At 32.8% G+C, this 18,370-nt stretch overlaps 2 protein-coding genes across 6 annotated transcripts; both read left to right on the top strand.

Annotated features, from left to right (window-relative positions):
• Positions 1-4,323: 4,323 nt before the first annotated feature.
• Positions 4,324-9,045, top strand: LOC18609381 (uncharacterized). 5 transcript variants are annotated; one of them, XM_088803763.1, is made up of 11 exons: positions 4,353-4,488; positions 4,750-5,130; positions 5,344-5,502; positions 5,841-5,924; positions 6,042-6,140; positions 6,494-6,586; positions 6,659-6,802; positions 7,492-7,599; positions 8,237-8,288; positions 8,379-8,441; positions 8,522-9,045. In XM_088803763.1, the coding sequence occupies exons 2-10, from the start codon at positions 4,783-4,785 to the stop codon at positions 8,405-8,407; spliced, it is 1,116 nt and encodes a 371-aa protein (XP_088659889.1). In that variant the 5' UTR covers positions 4,353-4,488; positions 4,750-4,782; the 3' UTR covers positions 8,408-8,441; positions 8,522-9,045. The 5 variants fall into 5 exon arrangements, with proteins under 5 accessions (XP_088659892.1, XP_088659891.1, XP_088659889.1 ...); XM_088803766.1 differs by having other exon boundaries at positions 4,324-4,488; positions 4,820-5,130; positions 8,379-9,045; XM_088803765.1 differs by having other exon boundaries at positions 4,352-4,488; positions 4,903-5,130; positions 8,379-9,045.
• Positions 9,046-15,274: 6,229 nt separating this feature from the next.
• LOC148764276 (Putative thiol-disulfide oxidoreductase DCC) lies at positions 15,275-17,319 on the top strand. The gene is made up of 3 exons (XM_088803767.1): positions 15,275-15,649; positions 15,769-15,936; positions 16,985-17,319. Exons 1-3 carry the CDS (start codon positions 15,310-15,312, stop codon positions 17,206-17,208), a joined length of 732 nt encoding a protein of 243 aa, XP_088659893.1. The 5' UTR covers positions 15,275-15,309; the 3' UTR covers positions 17,209-17,319.
• Positions 17,320-18,370: the final 1,051 nt, after the last annotated feature.

The raw sequence follows: 18,370 nt of genomic DNA, 5'->3' as shown, positions 1-18,370 counted from the left end.
ATATTGGTCAAATTATGTTTTGCTTCGCCATATGAAAACGAAGTTTTGGAATGATATGATTTTGAATGAGATTATCCAAAATTCAGTTTTGATACCTATACGAGTATTAGTAATTTTGGCTTAAATGTTTTGAGTATGCTTAATCCAACTGAAGGGATGTTAGTTATCTGCTGAGTCATTATACTCATATTCATTTTTTCAATTTTTACAAGTTGCGATTTAGTCAACCACGCGAGAATTCCAAAAAGTGACGTTTCATAATCTAGTATATGAATTTGGATTGCCTTAGGGTTGTTTAAATGTTATGAACTTTGAACTATCTTAAATTAGTTATTCAAGCCATTATCTCGACATGTTAACTTCAAAGTATTAGAAACTTAATTTCGAATATTGTTGAATTATGACTCTTTGAATTTTGTTGACAACTTTAGCTTTATGAATAATTATATTCTTTAAATATATTGACCTTTTTGGTTAGTTATATAGGATATATGTATTTGAGCCTTGCATGTTTGTAAGATTATATCTTACAAGTGTGTGGTGTCTTTGTGCCTCTAATCTGTGGCGTTACATTTCAACAAAGCATATATTAATTGCTCATCCGTAACTCATTCAATGTGTGGAATTATCATCACATACATATGACAATTGAGCATACTTATGTATTATATACACAATTCTTTGAAGGGAGATTTTGGGTTTAAAATGATTGAAAGGATTTGTCCTCCTTTGTTGAAAACTAATATGTAGTAGAATATTTACTTACATATATAGACAGAAAAGTCTTTTCAAAAGATGGGTTCATCACAAACACATGTACGCTTATAAAATAGTGATAAGAAAACATATTCATCAACAAACCATCAAACCATGTCTTAGCTTTACATATTAAAATAGTTTTGAAAATGGTGTATCCACTCATCTTGACAAAAGTGTGCTTCTAAGCCTTGCTTCATCAAACCTTGCTCGTTCTACAATGCTTGAGCTCAACATAACATATCAAAATAATTTCTAGCATGAATTTCCTAATTTTCCAACAATCCATTTAATTTGAAACCAGTTGAATCTTTCAATAATTTCCATTAAGTCTCAAATAATTTCTAAACTTCAAACCCAACCAGTAAAATGAACAATCTTAATCATCTTTACCTTCATTACCTCTTTGAAGAGCGAAAACCCCTAAATTCTTAGCCCAAAAACAAATTTAATGAGCTGAAATTTACAAAATCCTAGAGTTAGGTTGAAACTTTGAGATTAAAACTGAAAAATGCCAAATCTTACCTTAAAATCAAGAATGGAGGGTTGAATCCCTGCCAAATGGGGTTTTGAGGGGTTGAAGAATGATTTGGATGCTGTTAGAGATGACTTGGAGGTTGCAAGAGTGAAAAATAAAATCTAAGGCTTGAGCTAGGTTTTATATTTTTTTCCACGTTAGAGCTTAGGGATCAACCTCTTAACGTTTGGGGTCGATCCCTAGGCTTATATTATTCTACTCAAAGCTACTGGGATCAACCCTTTGACCTTAGAGGGTCGATCTTAGTGAATTTTAGAAGATGATTTTGAGTTGTCAACTTATAGGGATTGACCCTTTAGCTATTGGGGGTTGATCCTGGTGCTTCCAAAATTCTTTTAAGTGTTTTTCTCCTATAAGGATCGACCTTCTCTTTTATGAGGGTTGATCTTAGCTATTCCAGAAGCTATTTCAAGTCTTTCACTTATAAGGATCAACCATCCCCTTCATTGGGGTTGATCTTGGACATTTCAAGTACCTAACTTAGACATCTAGTGATACATGGATTAACACTCCCTTCCATAGAGCTCGATCCTAGGTTAATTCCAATAGCTATGTAAGGATTAAAACCTTTAGGGATCGACCCTCCTTGCCCATGGGATCGACCCTTCAAGCACAGTTTTGCAAAAATTACCTTTCTTAGGCCTTCATTTCTTATCATTTTATCATCCATCAATACCACATTAATTCAACAGTCATCATAGTAAGAATTTCATGTCAATCTAGTTGGAAAAACTCATCTAACTTCCAAAGTTATATTAACATAAAAATTCATTCACGTAATTCATGCAAACATACACAATATCATACTTAAGTTAAATAACATCTTTGCATGAAAGGTTGGGGTTTCACAGTCTTGTTTCTAGAAGATTGCTCATATTGTATTTAACGACATGTGAGAAGTCCATCGGATACATGTTGGGATAGCATGATGAAACGAGTAAAAAAGAACATGCCATGTATTACTTAAGCAAGAAATTCACCAAGTACGAATGTAGATACTTATGGCTTAAGAAAATGTGCAGTGCGTTGGCATGGATGGCTCATAGACTTGGACCGTACATGTCATCAAAGTAAGTAGGATATTGGAAGAAATTCATGATGGGACTTGTAAGACCCATGCTAACAGTCATATCCTGACAAAGCAAATCATAAGGGTGAATTATTATTGGTTGACCATGGAGATTGACTACATCAACTATGCTAAGAAATGTCACAAATGCCAAATATGCTATGAACTTTGTAATACATTTCAAGGTGGAATCATTCAACCGTTCAATCTTTAGAAGCATATCTTTTCAAAATTGTCCAATATTGTCTTTTGAACTTTGGTGTTAAAATGTAATTCCTATGGATATGTGATTAATTTCTTGCAAGGCAAGTACACCTTGTGATTAGCCCTTTTAGATCATTGATTCTTTTCTTTTAAAGAAATATGGAATTAGGAAAATAAAACTAGAAAATGATTTCAAAATTAAATAAATTTAACTCCCATTTCTAATCTTAGCCAAAATGGGCTTAAAAAACTTTCAATTTCCACCCATTCAAACATAGTTAAATTGGACCCCTGACCCTAATAGCATGTTTGGTACAGGGAATAGCTAAGCTATTCCCTTTTTGTTCTAATTATTTTTGTTCCTTTGTTTGGTAAGCAATTGCCTAAAGAAATAGTTATTATTTAGTATTAGTTATTCCTCAAAAATAGTTAAAACTCAAGCTTAATTAAACCTAAGCCCCCCTATGGTATTTTTTATTCCATGGTTGGTGAATAGCTTTCAAATTTGATAAGACTAAAATACTCTTATAACTATGAAATATTATAACCTTAGACATATAAATACGTCTTTTTCTTTTCATTTTTCCTTCTTCTTTCTCTCTCTTCTCATATTCTTACCTTTCTCATTCTTTCTTACTTACACTCATCACTAGAGATGATGACGACAATGATGGATGGCGACGGTCATGGCGAGTCTACAACCGAATATGGTCAAAAAGCGTCAATTTAGTACTTTCCGATAATATGTAACCAAGGAGTTGCCAGATTTGAGATCCACGACTTGATCTGGCTGCTAAAACACTAGATCTGGTATTGCTCGACTAGATCCCCACAGCTGGATTAGGCACTTCACGGGCATATTCAGCTGCAGGGAAACACTAATCTAGTGCCCTAATGGCCAGATCCAGCCACATGGTGCTCCAGATTAACGTTTCTTTACATCGACCACATTTCTGGTGACTGGCCAAGGGAGAAAAAGAAAGGAAAAAGCGAAAAAAGAAAAAAATTTAAAATAAAAAGTTAAAATTTTATTTATAAATTATAAAAAATTAATATTTTAATCATAATAATGTTTTAATTATAAATAAAATATTAATATTTTAAAAATATTAATGTTTACTATATTAAATTATTAATATATTAAATTTTAATTAAAGTATACATAAAACATATAAATACAAATAAAAGAAAAAATTATTCTATCATTTTAATAATAAATTTTTAAATTTTTAAAAATTTAAAATTTTAATGACCTTAAAAATTAAATAATTAAAAAAGAAAAATTTTACTTAATTGTCTTTTGGTATAAATTTTACTAAATTATATAAAGGGTATTTTTGTTGTTTTAAAAAATAAATCTTATTATAATAAAAAGTTTAACTTTTTAATTATATATTATAGAAATTCATATTTTAAATTTGGAAATTAATTAAAATTAATGATACTTTAATCATGATAATTTTGAATTATAAATAAAATATTAGTCTTTTAAAATAATAATAATTAAATTATAATAAAATATTAATATTTAAATTATTAATTATTAATATTTTAAATAAATTATAAATTAATATATTTAAAAAATAAAATAAAAATAAATTATCATATATATAATAAAATATATTTTTTAATTTTTTTTATTTTAAAATTATTATAACCAATCAAACATTACAATAGATTATAATAATTATTTTTACTTTTGTTTCATTAATCTTACTTAATAATTACTCTATTATGTACCCAATTCGTTACATTAAAAACCAATCCAATCCTTTCTTCTTTCAACCCGCCAAAAACCAGAAAGCCGAAGGCCAAAACCCAAGCGCATCTCTCCTTCTCTTCCTCACTCTTTCGCTGTCTCACCGGCGCGAATATCGACAGAGGAAGGCTCCCTTCGTCTCCGATTCCAGCTGCTTCACTGGTATGTTTTAACTATATATCTGACTGATTGGGCCTTTTCCCTTTGTCTTTCTTTTCATTCTCAATTTTTTACCTAGGGTTTCCAGCTACTACCTTTGGTCAACTATTGCCTCCAATGCTTGCTGAGAAAAAAACAGAACAAAATCACTTTCTTTTCTTTTTTGGGATTTTATTTGGGCTTAGACAATACAAACAATAAAAAACAAATGCTACAAAAGGTTTGTTATGGCATTAGAAACTTATATTTTTGTTTACCTCTTAGAAATTTAGGCAATCTGGTGAAATTTACTCTCTGATGAACTGCTTGTCACACGTGCGTGCTTACGGTTCAGCTATATTTAGAAAGGCTGGTCATTTCATTGAAACTAGTACGTGCAACCAATGCCGTTTTCCCTCATGGAAAAGAAATTTTCAGCACGCGGGTGTTAAGACTGTTGATTTAGAGTTTCTGTTGACACGGTTTCACGCTCGGTGCTACTCTGCTCGAAAGAGTAGTAGTGGGAAAAAAGCACCTAGGACCAAGAAAGTCGATCCTGAACCGGTGATGGAAAATGAGAAAGATGCATTCTTTGTGGTGAGAAAGGGAGATGTTGTTGGTGTTTACAAGAGTTTTGCTGATTGCCGGGCCCAAGTTGGATCCTCGGTAATCCTTCTTACCTTTTTTTTTTATTGTTTCCTTAAATTGATTTCTTTGCGGGCTAATAGTTGTGCTTAATCTGTTATTGCAATATTGATATTTATATGCTTTTTGAAAATTTAAAATAACATAATATTTAAAACGTAGATGCCTCCTCTCCCCTTTCTCAACTCTTCTTTTAACTTTGACATTGACTTGTTCTTGTTCTTTTTGGAGTAGATATGTGATCCTCCTGTCAGTGTGTACAAAGGCTACTCTTTGACGAAGGACACCAAGGAATATCTCGTCTCATGTGGGCTTAAGAATGCTCTCTACACTGTTAGAGCTGCAGATGTGAAAGAGGATCTTTTTGGCTTACTTATGCCGTGCTCTTTTCAAGTGAGACCTTAAGCATGACACATTATGCAGATTGAAAATTTTCTATTTCTTTAGAGAAGTGTGTGCTCAAAAAAGATTGACTTTGTCTCCCTCTTTCTGCACATGCACCATTTCTCTGTTTACTTGAATGTGCTCTTGTGCAGCAATTTCACCTATAAGTTGAATATACATCTCCCTGGTAATCTGGTCTGCTTGCAATTTGAGGTTTGAACACAGCATCAATCTATATGTAACTGTGCCACAATTCACAAAGACTGTTTTGTGTCATTCGCAGAAGCTGAAGGTATTGGCTCTTATAGTTTGGAAGGTTAATGTTCCCTTTTTTTTCTGTGTTTTAGGAGCCAGCTTCTTCAAAGGGTGAAACGTCTCATATGGATGCAGCCAAAAAGAGATCACAAGATATGCTTAAATCAGAGTATGGGGTAGGTTAGCAGTTGTAATATTTCCTGAGCTACAACATCATTATTAATACACATACACACACATATGATTGGATGTGATATTATTTTGAGAATTGTTATACCTTTTACCTTTTTCAGGGACTGGGAGCACTTGGTTCAATAGCTGTAGCTGATCCTGTGAGCAAGCATATCAAGTTGGATCCTTATGCTGAGGTTCAAATAGCATCCTCTAATTGTGTAAGTAGATTTGATGGTAACATCCGATGTATGCAGGTGAATATAGGCATCATCTTAGTTGACAGAATTGAGCCAATGCAATAAAAGATAGTCAGTGAAGGCCATTGTCTTTTTTTATTTAATTTATTTTTCAAGTCAATAGTTGAATCTAGTTCCTAAAACTAGAGGACTTTGCTCTCCAATATCTGGTTATTAGATTTTTTTCATTCATCAGATAGAAGAGGGTTTCCTTTGAGCAAAGAGAGAGAGAGAGAGAGGATAGAAACGGGTTTCCGAGTTCATTTCCCTGGATAACTGATGAGTTTTATGCTCCAAAAATAGCTGTGATGCCTGTGCTTATGTCTTTATGGCAGCAGTCCTGTATTCTTGAGTTTGATGGTGCATCAAAAGGAAATCCTGGACCAGCTGGTGCAGCAGCTGTGTTGAGAACTGATACTGGAAAAGTGGTATGCAATTAACCATCCAGAAATTGTATCTTGACCGCACCTATATCTCTGCATGATATGCTATTTGAACAGATTTGCAAATTGCGTGAGGGTTTGGGCATAGCAACCTGTAACGCTGCTGAATATCGCGCCGTAATTTTAGGGTTGAAACATGCTCTTAGAAAAGGTTATTCAAGCATTTGTGTTCGAGGTGACTCGAAGCTCGTATGTATGCAGGTAATCTAAACTTTGATCTGTTTATTGTTGCTTTGTTGATGATATTTCTCAGAAAGAAAATTCTGGTGACAATGCTGGACTAGGTTAAGACTTTAGAACAAATGCAGAATGCCAATCCTTTTCACCCTGTTCTAGGACTTTGATTTCAGAGGACATACTAATTGCAATAGTTTTTGCTCAGCTAGTAGACATACTAATTGCAATACTAACTGTAATAGATGTTTTGATTCATAGCCTCTAAACTGTTGGGTGTAAAGAACAATCCCCTCCCCTCCCTTTTCCCCAAAAACTTTTAAAATAAGAGAGAGACATAACTTTCCTTCTGAACTTGGTTCTACTGGAAGAGTATTTAATCTGATTACAAGTCTTTCCTGTTAGAACACCCCCCTTCTCTACGTTTGTCTCTCTTCCTACACTAAATCTTTTCTCCCCCAAAATAAGGAAATCTATCTTCTTCTTCTTTTATTTTTTAATCTGGCCTGTTACCTGAGGAAAAACCAAATTGTCTCTGGACAAACCTATAGCTCAAGGGTTGCTGTTTCTGGCCCTTCAAATGAAGGCCTAAATCTTAGAGCCATGTAGTTTATTTTTCCATCTATTGAAGTATTATCATTTCAAGTTAAGCAGATTAGCTTCTTGTCAGCTTCTCTTTTTTCAAGTATTCTTATACCTGGTATTTCTTTGAACAGATGCAGGGCTTATGGAAAGTCAAACATGAGCACATGTCTGAGTTGTATGAGCAGGCAAAGAAACTGAAAAATAAGTTTCTTTCATTCCAGATCAATCATGTTTTAAGGGTATGACAAGTTTTTATGCTTGATGGCACTTTAATTTTAGAATAACAGTTTTTTTTTTTTTTTGTTATCACCACTCACCACAATCTCCTCTTTGCAAAATAGTTTATAATTCTGATTTGTAAGTTATACCATCATTACTAAGTGTTAAAAGCTTGAAGTCTTGCCTGTGTCTAAAACTTTATGACTAAATACAAGTCCATTGTAAACTATTTATGCTCTTTTGTGGCATGCATACTTTGGCTATTGTAGTGTGTTTTTTGCCGGAAACCAGTATATGAGAAACTGTTGGCCTATGTTTTTAATGGCATTTTGGTGCTAGATAGTGCAGAATGAAGAATTAGATCTTGCTTGTAAAAATTTGCAGTATTAGGACATCAGTTTAAGAGTAGTTTTACTGGTAGGTCTCAACTCTAAACTATCTCAGACTTGCATCTGCAATAAGTTATTTTTTTGTTGTTTCTTTGCCTCTGGTGCCTTCAAGTTAAACCAAACCACTGTTCTGCAGAAGTGCATTTTTATCTAATGATGTTAATAAGACTATTTTTGTTTTCAGTTCATGAATAAGATTCTTTCTCTGCCACTTTTGTCTTCTTATTGCATTCCAAGATTTTAACCTTTTCTTGCTCACCTCTAAAAGGAACTGAACGCTGAGGCTGATGCCCAAGCAAACTTGGCTGTCAATCTTGCTGGTGAGGCTTGCAGGATTTAGTTTTAACCTTTCTGCAGTTTCATTAATCATTTAATTCCTGGGTGTTTATGAGATCTTTCTACCGTTGCAGAAGGTCAAATCCAGGAGGAGTTAGCATAATACATAAAATTGATTGCAGGCAGAAGTTTGTCAGGTTTGTTGTAGAATACATTTATAAAGTACAAATTAGGTAAAAAATTGTCACTGTGTGGGCTAAAGTTTGTTCCTGGGTAGGTGCAAAATTTTAAGAAGTTTAAACCCCTGGAGATCATATGATTGTTGGCCTTCTAGCTCATGTCTGCAAGGAACAATGCGAATGCCGTGTTTTTTTTTATGGCAGAGGAATGTTAACAGCAGCTCAATTAAGTCTGAAATTTGCACCTAAAGGCATATATTTTGGTTTTATTTTAAAGCCTTGTACAACAGATGGTGGGAACCTAAGATCATCCACACTGACAGCAGTGAATGCCTTTTGAGTAATCTATATAAATGGCATAGATTTTTCTTTGCCATAAGACAACTCTTGGGTGTTATTTTGGATCAGTCTTCTTCACCAGGCAAGCAATTTCATTTTATCCAAATATAGAAAGATAAGACACGTAATTTGGGTGAAATAGTTCAAGATTGAATCTTTGTTCCTTGTTTTATAGGGGTTCCACATTCTTGTCTCCTTCATGGGACTCAGTTTTTACATTTGAAGTGTATGTTACCAGTAATTGATGGTTAAAAAGAGTGGCATTGCAACTTTTTTGAGTACAGTGAACACCAAAGTACTAGTGTCTCCTCTCACTTATGCCCGATCTGTTGTCATTTGCATGGATTAGATCTAGTCAATTAACAATGTTGTTGTCAGAAACGTATATGATTTATTCCCAATTTTCCCAAGATTAACGGTTCTGTTGCTGCTTCAAGAATGTATATTGTAGTGACCCCAGTTGAAAACCAGTCTCCGGGTATTTATAACCGGAATTCCTGCCATTTTTCTTTATTTTGGTGCTTGATTTATTGCAGCTGAAACTCCAACTACAATTTTTTTTTAGCAATTATTATTTTGTCCGAACCCGACTCTTAATATCATTGAGCCACTTCAATTTCTGAAATGCTTCCAAAGCAACACTTCAATCAAGTATCCCCATACAAGAGTATATAAAAAGCAGAGAGAGATTAGGTGGAAGGGACTAGGAGAGAGATTGAAATGGATTTTTTAAGAAAAATTAATAATATTTATTTTTAAATCTCTCAAATTTTAAATTTGTTTTTAGTGAAATTATGTGATTCGATAGTCTAACCGTGTATGAATCAAATATAAGCTCTCTTTGTTTTTGGACCTAAGTTTTAATTATAAGGTTGTCTTATATTCATTTCATTTCTTTTATCCATCTTTTTAAATTTTAATTTTTCAAAATTGAATTGTTTTTTGAACACCTAAAATATTTTTATTTTTCATATTCAAAATTTATATTTCTTTTTAGAGAAAAGGGTCTCGAATCCAAACTCTTTAAATAAAGGGATCATGAATTAATCAATACAAAATTTATATTTTATTTATAAAATAATTTGAAATATGAATTTATAAAAATTTAAAATTTTAATATAAAATATATTAAAATTAAAGTTTTTTCTTATATTTCATAAAATTAAATAAAAATCTTGAAATAAGACAAAAGGAATATTATTTAAACTTAATATTAATGTAAGTCAAACATTTCAAAAAAGTAAGTAGTATGTTTCAATCTCATATTGGACATATAAATATTTTGAAAAGTTTATAAACATGAATACTACACAATTTATCATATGAGCCTTTTCAAAAGTGAATAACAATTTTGCGACAAAATGGTGTCATAGTGAACTTGATTAAAATTCGACTCACATTAAGCATTTTTAAAGAAAAGATAATATGAGTAACAATGAGGACGTTATTAGATTAAATGAAAAAAAATGTCATGTCAATTGCTTTTGAAAAATATCATACAAGTAGAGGATGTTAAAAAATGTATAAAAATAAAAATTTTGAAAAGTTTATAAATATGGGTTAATATTTTTAAGAAAATATAATGGCCTTGTAGCACATTGAGTCTTAGATAGACTTGTCAATATGGGTCGACTTGGCCCAGCTTGGTCCTGACCCTTGTGGGCTGAAAAAATATGAGTTGGGCTGGGCCAACTCATATAAAATATGGGCTGGCAAATCTCCAACTCAGCCCCAACCTTTGCTAGCCCATGGGTCGAGCTAAACCAGTCCATATTTTCTCAAAAAAAATTTTTTACTTTTTATTAATAAAATTATGCAATGATTTAATACATAAATTGAATAATAAAAATATGTTAGAAGCAAATAATTTACACCAAACATAAATAAGCAAATACACTACATCAAATATAAATAAAATTTCAATATTTAACACAATTACATAAACTACAATTCCATTAACATAACTACATAAGTACATAATCAAATATTTATAAACTTCAAGACTAATTTATATTCTTCTCAATCTTCATCCTCAATCAAAACATTTGAGTCTTGTTTGAACAGCAATGATGTCTCCAACTCTGAATCATTATTATCTAATATTCATTGTCATAAAAAAAAAAGATATAGTGAGTTTCGATTTTAACTAAAATTATTAATTTAACAAATAAAGATTAAAGACATTGAAATATATAAAATAAATAATGCCATCGGCAACTAAAGAAAAGCCATGCAACCAATTTTTATGTGCAAATAAGCATTTAAACATTTTTATGGTGGAAGGAACTTTTAAACTTGGTGAGAACATGACCACCAATACTAAAAGCAGACTCTGATGCTACTGTAGTAACCGGAATACTCAATACATCTCGTACCATAATAGAAAGATCAGGAAAGCGCTTAGCATTATCCTTCCAATAATTAAGCACATCCAAATCTTCAAACACTTCATAATCAAGCTTTGCCTCATCTAAATAAATATCCAACTCAAACTTTCCAGCGATAGAAATTGTTTCATTTTGAAACATTTTGAACTCCTACAATTTTTAAATACATAGACAAAAAAAAAATAATTATCATAACATAAATAAAGTAACATAAATTCTCATGTAATAAGATGAAGGAAAAAAACAGAACTTACACTAAAGATCTTTGATCCCTTCGGTTTAGTTCCCCATCCAGCTTGTTTAGGCAACTTACTCGTTGAGCGAGAAGATATACTTGATGCACAAGTGTTGCTTGCATATTGTTCAAAGAGCTCGTACAACTTTGTCTTCACATTTTCTAACTTTTTATCATAAGTAGAAGCATCAATCTTAAAATAGCAAAATCTTAAGAAATCAAGCTTCATCCTTGGGTCAAGAACAGCTCCAAATGCAAGCACTACACTATAATCTTTTCAATATTTATCAAATTTCAATTTCATCCTTTAACATATATCCTTGATAAACTCATCTTCATTATGCAAATTCTTATTTAAAATCGATTCAATTTTCCAAACTTGCATGAAATACAAATTGTAAGTTGGATAAGATGAACCGGATATCAAATTTGTGGTCTCATAAAAGGGCTCCAAGAATTCACAAATTATCATTGCTCTCCCCTATTCCTAATCAGATGGATTATATTTATAAGTTCTATCAACAAATTGGAGGCTAGCCAAAGCCTTTTGATATTTGATTGCATTTTCAAGCATTAAATATGTTAAATTCCATCTAGTTGACACATCCAAATGCAACCCAACACCTGCATCAATACCAACATGTTGAACACATTCTTGAAATTTTTTCATCCTCCCATCCGATGCCTTTACATATTTCACACTCTCCTTAATTTTAAACAATGCTTCATTGACTGCTTTCAAGCCCTTTTGAACAATCAAATTTAATATATGAGCACAACAACGTACATGAAAAAATTCACTATCACAAATCAAGCTACTTTGCAAATGAAGATGGCCTTTCAAGATACCTTGCATGTTATCATTAGCAAAAGCATTATCCAAAGTAAGAGAGAAAACTTTTCTATCTATTCCCCATTCTTTCAAACAATCAAATATAGTAGCAGCTAATTCAACTCCAGTATGTGGAGGAGGCATATGACAAAAGTTGAGTAACTTGCTACATAACTTTCAATTTTCATTGACAAAGTGGGCAGTCAAACAAATATAGCCCTCAGAAGTAGATGCTATCCATACATCAAAAGTCAAACAAATTCTATTAGGTACCTTGGCCATGGCTTGTTTAAGTTTCTCTTTCTCTCTCAAATGAATTATCTGCACATCAGATGCAATAGTGTTTCTAGAAGGCATCACCACATTTGAATTTACATACTTAGCCCAAGCTCTAATCTTATCATATTCAACAAAAGTATAAGGCAATTCATGCTTAATTATGGCTTCAGCAAGCATGTCACGTGAAATCCTAGGATTAAACTTTCTAGCCTTTACTTTCCCTTCATAATCCATTAGCATGTGGATTAAAATAGGAAATGAATTTACAAGTGTCAATGTGACGACACAAATGTGAAATGCCATAATTAGAGCCACCAAGTTTAGGGCCAACCTTCTACTCCGTTTTACAACCGTTACAAGTTGCCATTTCTACTCCATCTTGCTTTTTGCCTATTTTAGTGAAATAATTTTAAACATTTGAAGTTTTTTTTTTTGGCCCTTTTATTCATTTGTTCAGATTCAGATATATGAGATTGAGAAGGAATTTCATCCTCATTCAAAATGTTCACTTCATCATCCACATTTATACGATTTTCAACTGATTGATCCATCACCGTTACCTTCAAATAACATAAACATGAATAAAAATTATTAAAAATTTACATAAACTATCATATTCATCTTGTAGGTTTAATTTTATCCATTCTCTAGTAAAATTATAAAGCTAATATAATTTGTAGGAACTGCAAACAGAGATAATCATTTAAAACTAAAATCTCATTTTGTTTTTTATAGTATGCAAAAAGAAATGCAAGAAACAATCATATTCAATTTTACTGTTTCAGTCTATGAAGGAGATACAAATACTTAAGATCATATCTTACATTTTCCAACAAACAAGTTACAAAAAAATTTACCAGAATACTAGGGCTAGTTTCCCCAAGGTTCCACTCCACCCTCAAAAATCGAAAAAGACTGTATAAATCATACAGCTCGTTCCGTGACAATAAAATTTACAGATTAAAAAAATATTTACAAACAACTTCAAGCAATAAAATAGAGAATTCATTTCATTTTTTCCTATATATGCAGTTTTGTTGTAAAAGAGATAAATATAAATGAAATTACAAGTTTAATTTAAATGCCCACAATTATAGTTAATAAATATGAAGATTGGGAAAATAGTGCAAATAATTATGTTTCTTGATTAGATATGTTATAGTTCTTATTCATTTTCTTTGTTGTTTAATGGGTTGGAACTTGGAAGTAGCTCATCATGCGATACTAAATTGAGTAGTACATTTCTCGGACTTTTCTAGAATCCTCAAATATTAGATAACATGTGTCATGTGACCTATCACATGAGACCAAATCAGTTGCATCATTTGTCTGCCTTACCTTGTTTATTAAATTAGTAATCAATTTTTTGTATCTGTATTAAGTGTTAACAAAAACAGCTAAAGTTAGCTGGGTAATCCTGCTTTCTACAAACATTTATCTTCTAGGAAAATGCTCTGTTTACTCTTCTAGTTTTACCATCTAAGATTTGGGGTTCTACCAAGGATCTACATCTTTTCTCATCAGTGACTTTTCTCACACATAAAAGTAATCTTTTTCCTTGATTAAGTTTAGCAGGAACATGGATTCAAGTTGGTGACAATTTAAAGTATACAACTGCCAGACATTATTAACAAACTAAAAGCATGTTGTTTGTGTTCATTATTTTTAGTATACTATGTAATCGAGGGTATGAATATGATTAACGGGTATTCTATAAAACATTTGTTTTTATAAATATCAATTAACAAGTATTGTAGGCATTCATTTGGTTAGTTATTACTGTCATCAAGTTGAGACCGAGAAACAATGGCAACGGAATGAAGATAAAGGGCAAAAGGTAAGTGTGGGAGTTTAATTTGATGAAAGAGTTAAAGACTAATAAAAGTAGTGTTAAGTGAGTGAGGGCATTGAGGCAAGAGAACGTGCAGTATTTGAAGCATAGATCTGGATCCACTCGAATCACCCCATCTCCCCACACAATGAAAAAAAGATTAATTTTCTGGCAAAAGAAAAAAAGAAACAACAATGATACTAAACAAATTCATTGAAAATGAAAACTATTATATACTCAAGTAATGTTAAATATGATGCCAGATTGGAGAAAAGATTATCTAAATCGATTCGACAAGCAAGAAGGCGAGAATTGAGAAGTGACTCACTTGGGTTGTTGGGAGATGCACCACCGATGCCAATGGGTGATGGCCGAATGCCGGATGGGAGCAATGAAATCGACAGGTGACACTGCGACAAGCGAGAAGGCGAGATGGCTAATGCTAGATGCGTCGTCGATTCTGATGGACGATGGTTGGATGCCGGATGCCGGATGCCAGATGCTAGATGGGAGGAAAGATGCCGAATGGTCGGATGGGACGATGGTCGATCGGATGTCGGATGCAGAGAGTCGAGACTCGGGTGTTAGGCTTTGGCAGGCAGGCGGTTAGAAGAAGAAGAACCCAGAAGGATTAGTCATTTTACCTACAACCTGTAGGTTTTTTTTTTTTGGTCTATCGAGCTGGCCCGTCCCAACCCGGGTCAGCCCCCTAAGGTGGGTTAGCCCATCTAGGCTCGATTTAAATATGGGTCAAATTTTTTCGACCTAATCCACTTCATATTTAATAAAAAATGAGCTGACTCAATGGATCAGGTCCATTTTGACAGATCTAGTCTTAAGGCTAAGCAAAGAATTTGATGTTTCGTGATGAATGAGTGCCATATCGACGGCTAAAATTATTCTGTTTTATAAACGGACTTGGATGCCAAGAAAGGAACTCAAATAAAATTTAAAGATGAAAAACGAAATTAAAGAAGAAGAAAATGAAAGTCCAAAAGTTTCGATCTATCGTAGAAAAGGGGAAAACAATGGGAATGCTGATGAAAAGAATTGCAAACTTGACCGAAACCACAGCAAATCCTGCCCTTCCTTTTTCTTGGAAAATATTATTTTCCCCTTCTTTCACCCATCGCTCACTTTTCTCTACTTCAACGAAAACTGACGTCGTCGAGGGCACTGCCGCTGATGTAGACGCCATCTCTGGCGGAGACGATCTGGTCTACTCTGACCCACCTGTATCAACCACCGTGAAGCCACTTTTGCCCAACGTCCTTCAACCACGTGTCGTCATCTACGATGGGGTCTGCCATCTTTGCCACCAAGGTTTTTTGTTTCTTGTTTCTTTTTTCACATTCTTTTATCAAAAATGAATATTTTGAGTTTTTGGGTTTTGTTGCCGTTAAGTCTTTTCTTACTTTTTCTGGTGTTTTGTCATTTTAAAGGGGTGAAGTGGGTGATTAAAGCGGACAAATACAGGAAGATCAAGTTCTGCTGTGTTCAGTCAAAGGCTGCTGAACCATACTTGAGAGTTTGTGGTGTTGATCGAGAGGATGTTCTTCGTCGGTTTGTCTTCATTGAAGGCCTTGGTGTCTATCACCAAGCTTCCACTGGTTAGTTCTCTCACAACTTATTTTCTTCCAGAATTAATGGCTTTCTATTTGCATTCTTTTGTTTGACATAAAAACATGTTTTGCCCAAATTTGTTGTGTTATTCTGTATATTCTGTGGTGGGTTTGTCTTGGAAATTGGTGTTTAATGCCATCTCAAAAGTTCTTTAGTTGTATTCCTCCTGTGGAATAGATGCCATTCAGAAGGATTATTGTTTGAAACTCAGAATTCTTTTGCATTTTTTTTCAAGGAGAATGTCTTTGTAGACTAGGAGACAATGGTTTGCTAGTACAATGAGGAAGTAATTGGATCAGTCAAAGATGGCAGTTGAAAATTTGTTGAATGTAAAAAATTTCTGGCATTTAGCACCACTTTACTATAGATTATTGTGTCTACATTGTGTATATTTTGCATTTAGCTGCATAGACTTGCATCAACTAGTTAGCAGAGCAGTAAAGAGCAGGTGAGGGCCATTATTTTTTTATCATGAGGTTACAGTTACAAGTAAAAATTTCAATTACAATTAAATAACTTTCATATAAATCACATATTACATACATGGAAGAAATCAATAAATAAACCATGCACTAAACCCACATAAGGTTGGACTTAAACTTGGGACCTTAGGTTCTTGGGTCTCCTCTCTGCAATTCAGACAAGGCCTCCTCCATGCCATTGAGACAAGGACTCATTGACAGCCATTATTTTAGTTAAAAGGCTGGACTTAATTTCCGGAAAGCCACTTGGGAGAACTGCAAAAGTTGAATTGATAGCAAGGCAATAGCTTGGAAGGGAATTATCATTCCATATAGGGGAACTCCAAATAGCTTTTGGGCCAGTAAAGATCTTCTCTTACTAATTCAATGCACTTGCATTTGAAACATGAAAATTGGACAATATTTCTTAGTAAAAGCATTTTACTGTCTGCTGAAATTTAATTTCTAGATGGTTACCAGATTGAGAATTTTATTATTTGCTCTTGCTGTCTCTCTGTTTGCTGCCTTCTAATCCCTATGAAATTTAACATTTGGCTATAACTGTGTTTTGCAGCTGCATTGAGAGTATTGTCATACTTGCCACTTCCGTACTCTGCTTTAAGTGCATTTTTGATAATTCCAACTCCATTGAGAGACGCAGTTTATGACCATGTTGCCAAGAGGCGTTATGACTGGTTCGGAAAGAGTGAAGACTGCCTAGTTTTGCAAGAGAATGAGCTCTTGGAGCGTTTCATAGATAGGGAAGAAATGATGGATCGTAGTCAATCAAATTTGTAACTCAGCTCCCTCCAATGCAATTAGACAAGTTTAATTTTGGTTGTAAATGTTGCAAGTTGTCAAAGAGTATTTTCACCTGCTTGCAGTAAATTTCAAAGCTTTATTATCTTATGATGCGATCCAACCATTTTCTCAATCACCGAAAAAATTAAATCTTGCAAGATGCAGTCCTCGCCAAGGAACAAAAAAACAGAAAGTGGAAAGGAAGGAAATGAATGAAAAAGATGGTGCCCAAATATTTATCTCCGGGTGTTGAAACAAATATTTTCACAGAGTCGGGTTTTCCATATAACCAAACTGAGCAGTAAAAAAAAGCTCTAAAACATGGGGACCCTGGAAAAGTTTGTCTTAAACCGTAGGCCGTGAAGAAAGCCCTGTAAAATTACAAATGCCCGTTACGGACGGGGATGACCAACCTCCATGGTGCGATGTGTCACGAATCACAGCATCCTACAACGTATTATTTGTTTTAGTTCATTTTTAGTTGAAGATGGTATGAATACTTAAATATTTAATCTCGCTCTAGTATATAATTGATGTGAGATTTACGATTCTTTTCTAAAACCTTAACACGAGGCATATACTATTAGGTGGCATTTGGTACTTTACAATGCAATATAATTATAGGTAATGTGATTGTAAGTAATGTAATTGCAAGAAACATAATATTACAGTGTTTGGTATACAAGTAAAATAATGATTAAAATGCAAGGAAGATAACATTACAGTGTTTGGTTTACAAATACTTTGCTGGGAATATAATGTTAATTTTCAAAATTATCCTTATTTATTAAAATGTAAATTTAATATATTTGTATTTTTTATTGTTAATTTTTATATAATATCAACTCTTACATATATTTTTAATGTCATATATTTTATTTTCATTTCTTGTTATAATTTTATATATTTTATTTTTATTTCTTTGATATAATTTTTTATATTATATATTTATTTTAATTTCTTTTACCTATATTATATAAATTTTAATTTCTTATATTTTATTTTCTAATTCTTATATTATATATTTTATTTTAATGTTTTTTATTTTAATTATAACATTTCAAAATATTTTTAATAAAATAATAAAATTGAAGGGTAAAAATGTCTTTGATAATATTACAGAGTGCAATGTAATGTGATTGTATTGGTTTGGACTGCA

This window comes from Theobroma cacao, chromosome 2 (genome assembly GCF_053813885.1).
Source record: "Theobroma cacao isolate CCN51 chromosome 2, ASM5381388v1, whole genome shotgun sequence".
Taxonomy (NCBI): Eukaryota; Viridiplantae; Streptophyta; class Magnoliopsida; order Malvales; family Malvaceae; genus Theobroma; species Theobroma cacao.
The sequence above is the reverse complement of the archived record's forward strand: the minus strand, read 5'-3'. Positions and strand labels throughout refer to the sequence as shown.

Bases quoted from the DNA above. Each gene is read 5' to 3' on its own strand.
- LOC148764276 (XM_088803767.1), top strand. From the start codon at position 15,310: ATGAAAGTCCAAAAGTTTCGATCTATCGTAGAAAAGGGGAAAACAATG. The intron at 15,650-15,768 runs GTTTTTTGTTTC...GTCATTTTAAAG, and splicing joins CTGCCATCTTTGCCACCAAG to GGGTGAAGTGGGTGATTAAA. The intron at 15,937-16,984 runs GTTAGTTCTCTC...TGTGTTTTGCAG, and splicing joins CTATCACCAAGCTTCCACTG to CTGCATTGAGAGTATTGTCA.
- LOC18609381 (XM_088803763.1), top strand. From the start codon at position 4,783: ATGAACTGCTTGTCACACGTGCGTGCTTACGGTTCAGCTATATTTAGA. The intron at 5,925-6,041 runs GTAGGTTAGCAG...TACCTTTTTCAG, and splicing joins TGCTTAAATCAGAGTATGGG to GGACTGGGAGCACTTGGTTC. The intron at 6,587-6,658 runs GTATGCAATTAA...CTATTTGAACAG, and splicing joins GAACTGATACTGGAAAAGTG to ATTTGCAAATTGCGTGAGGG.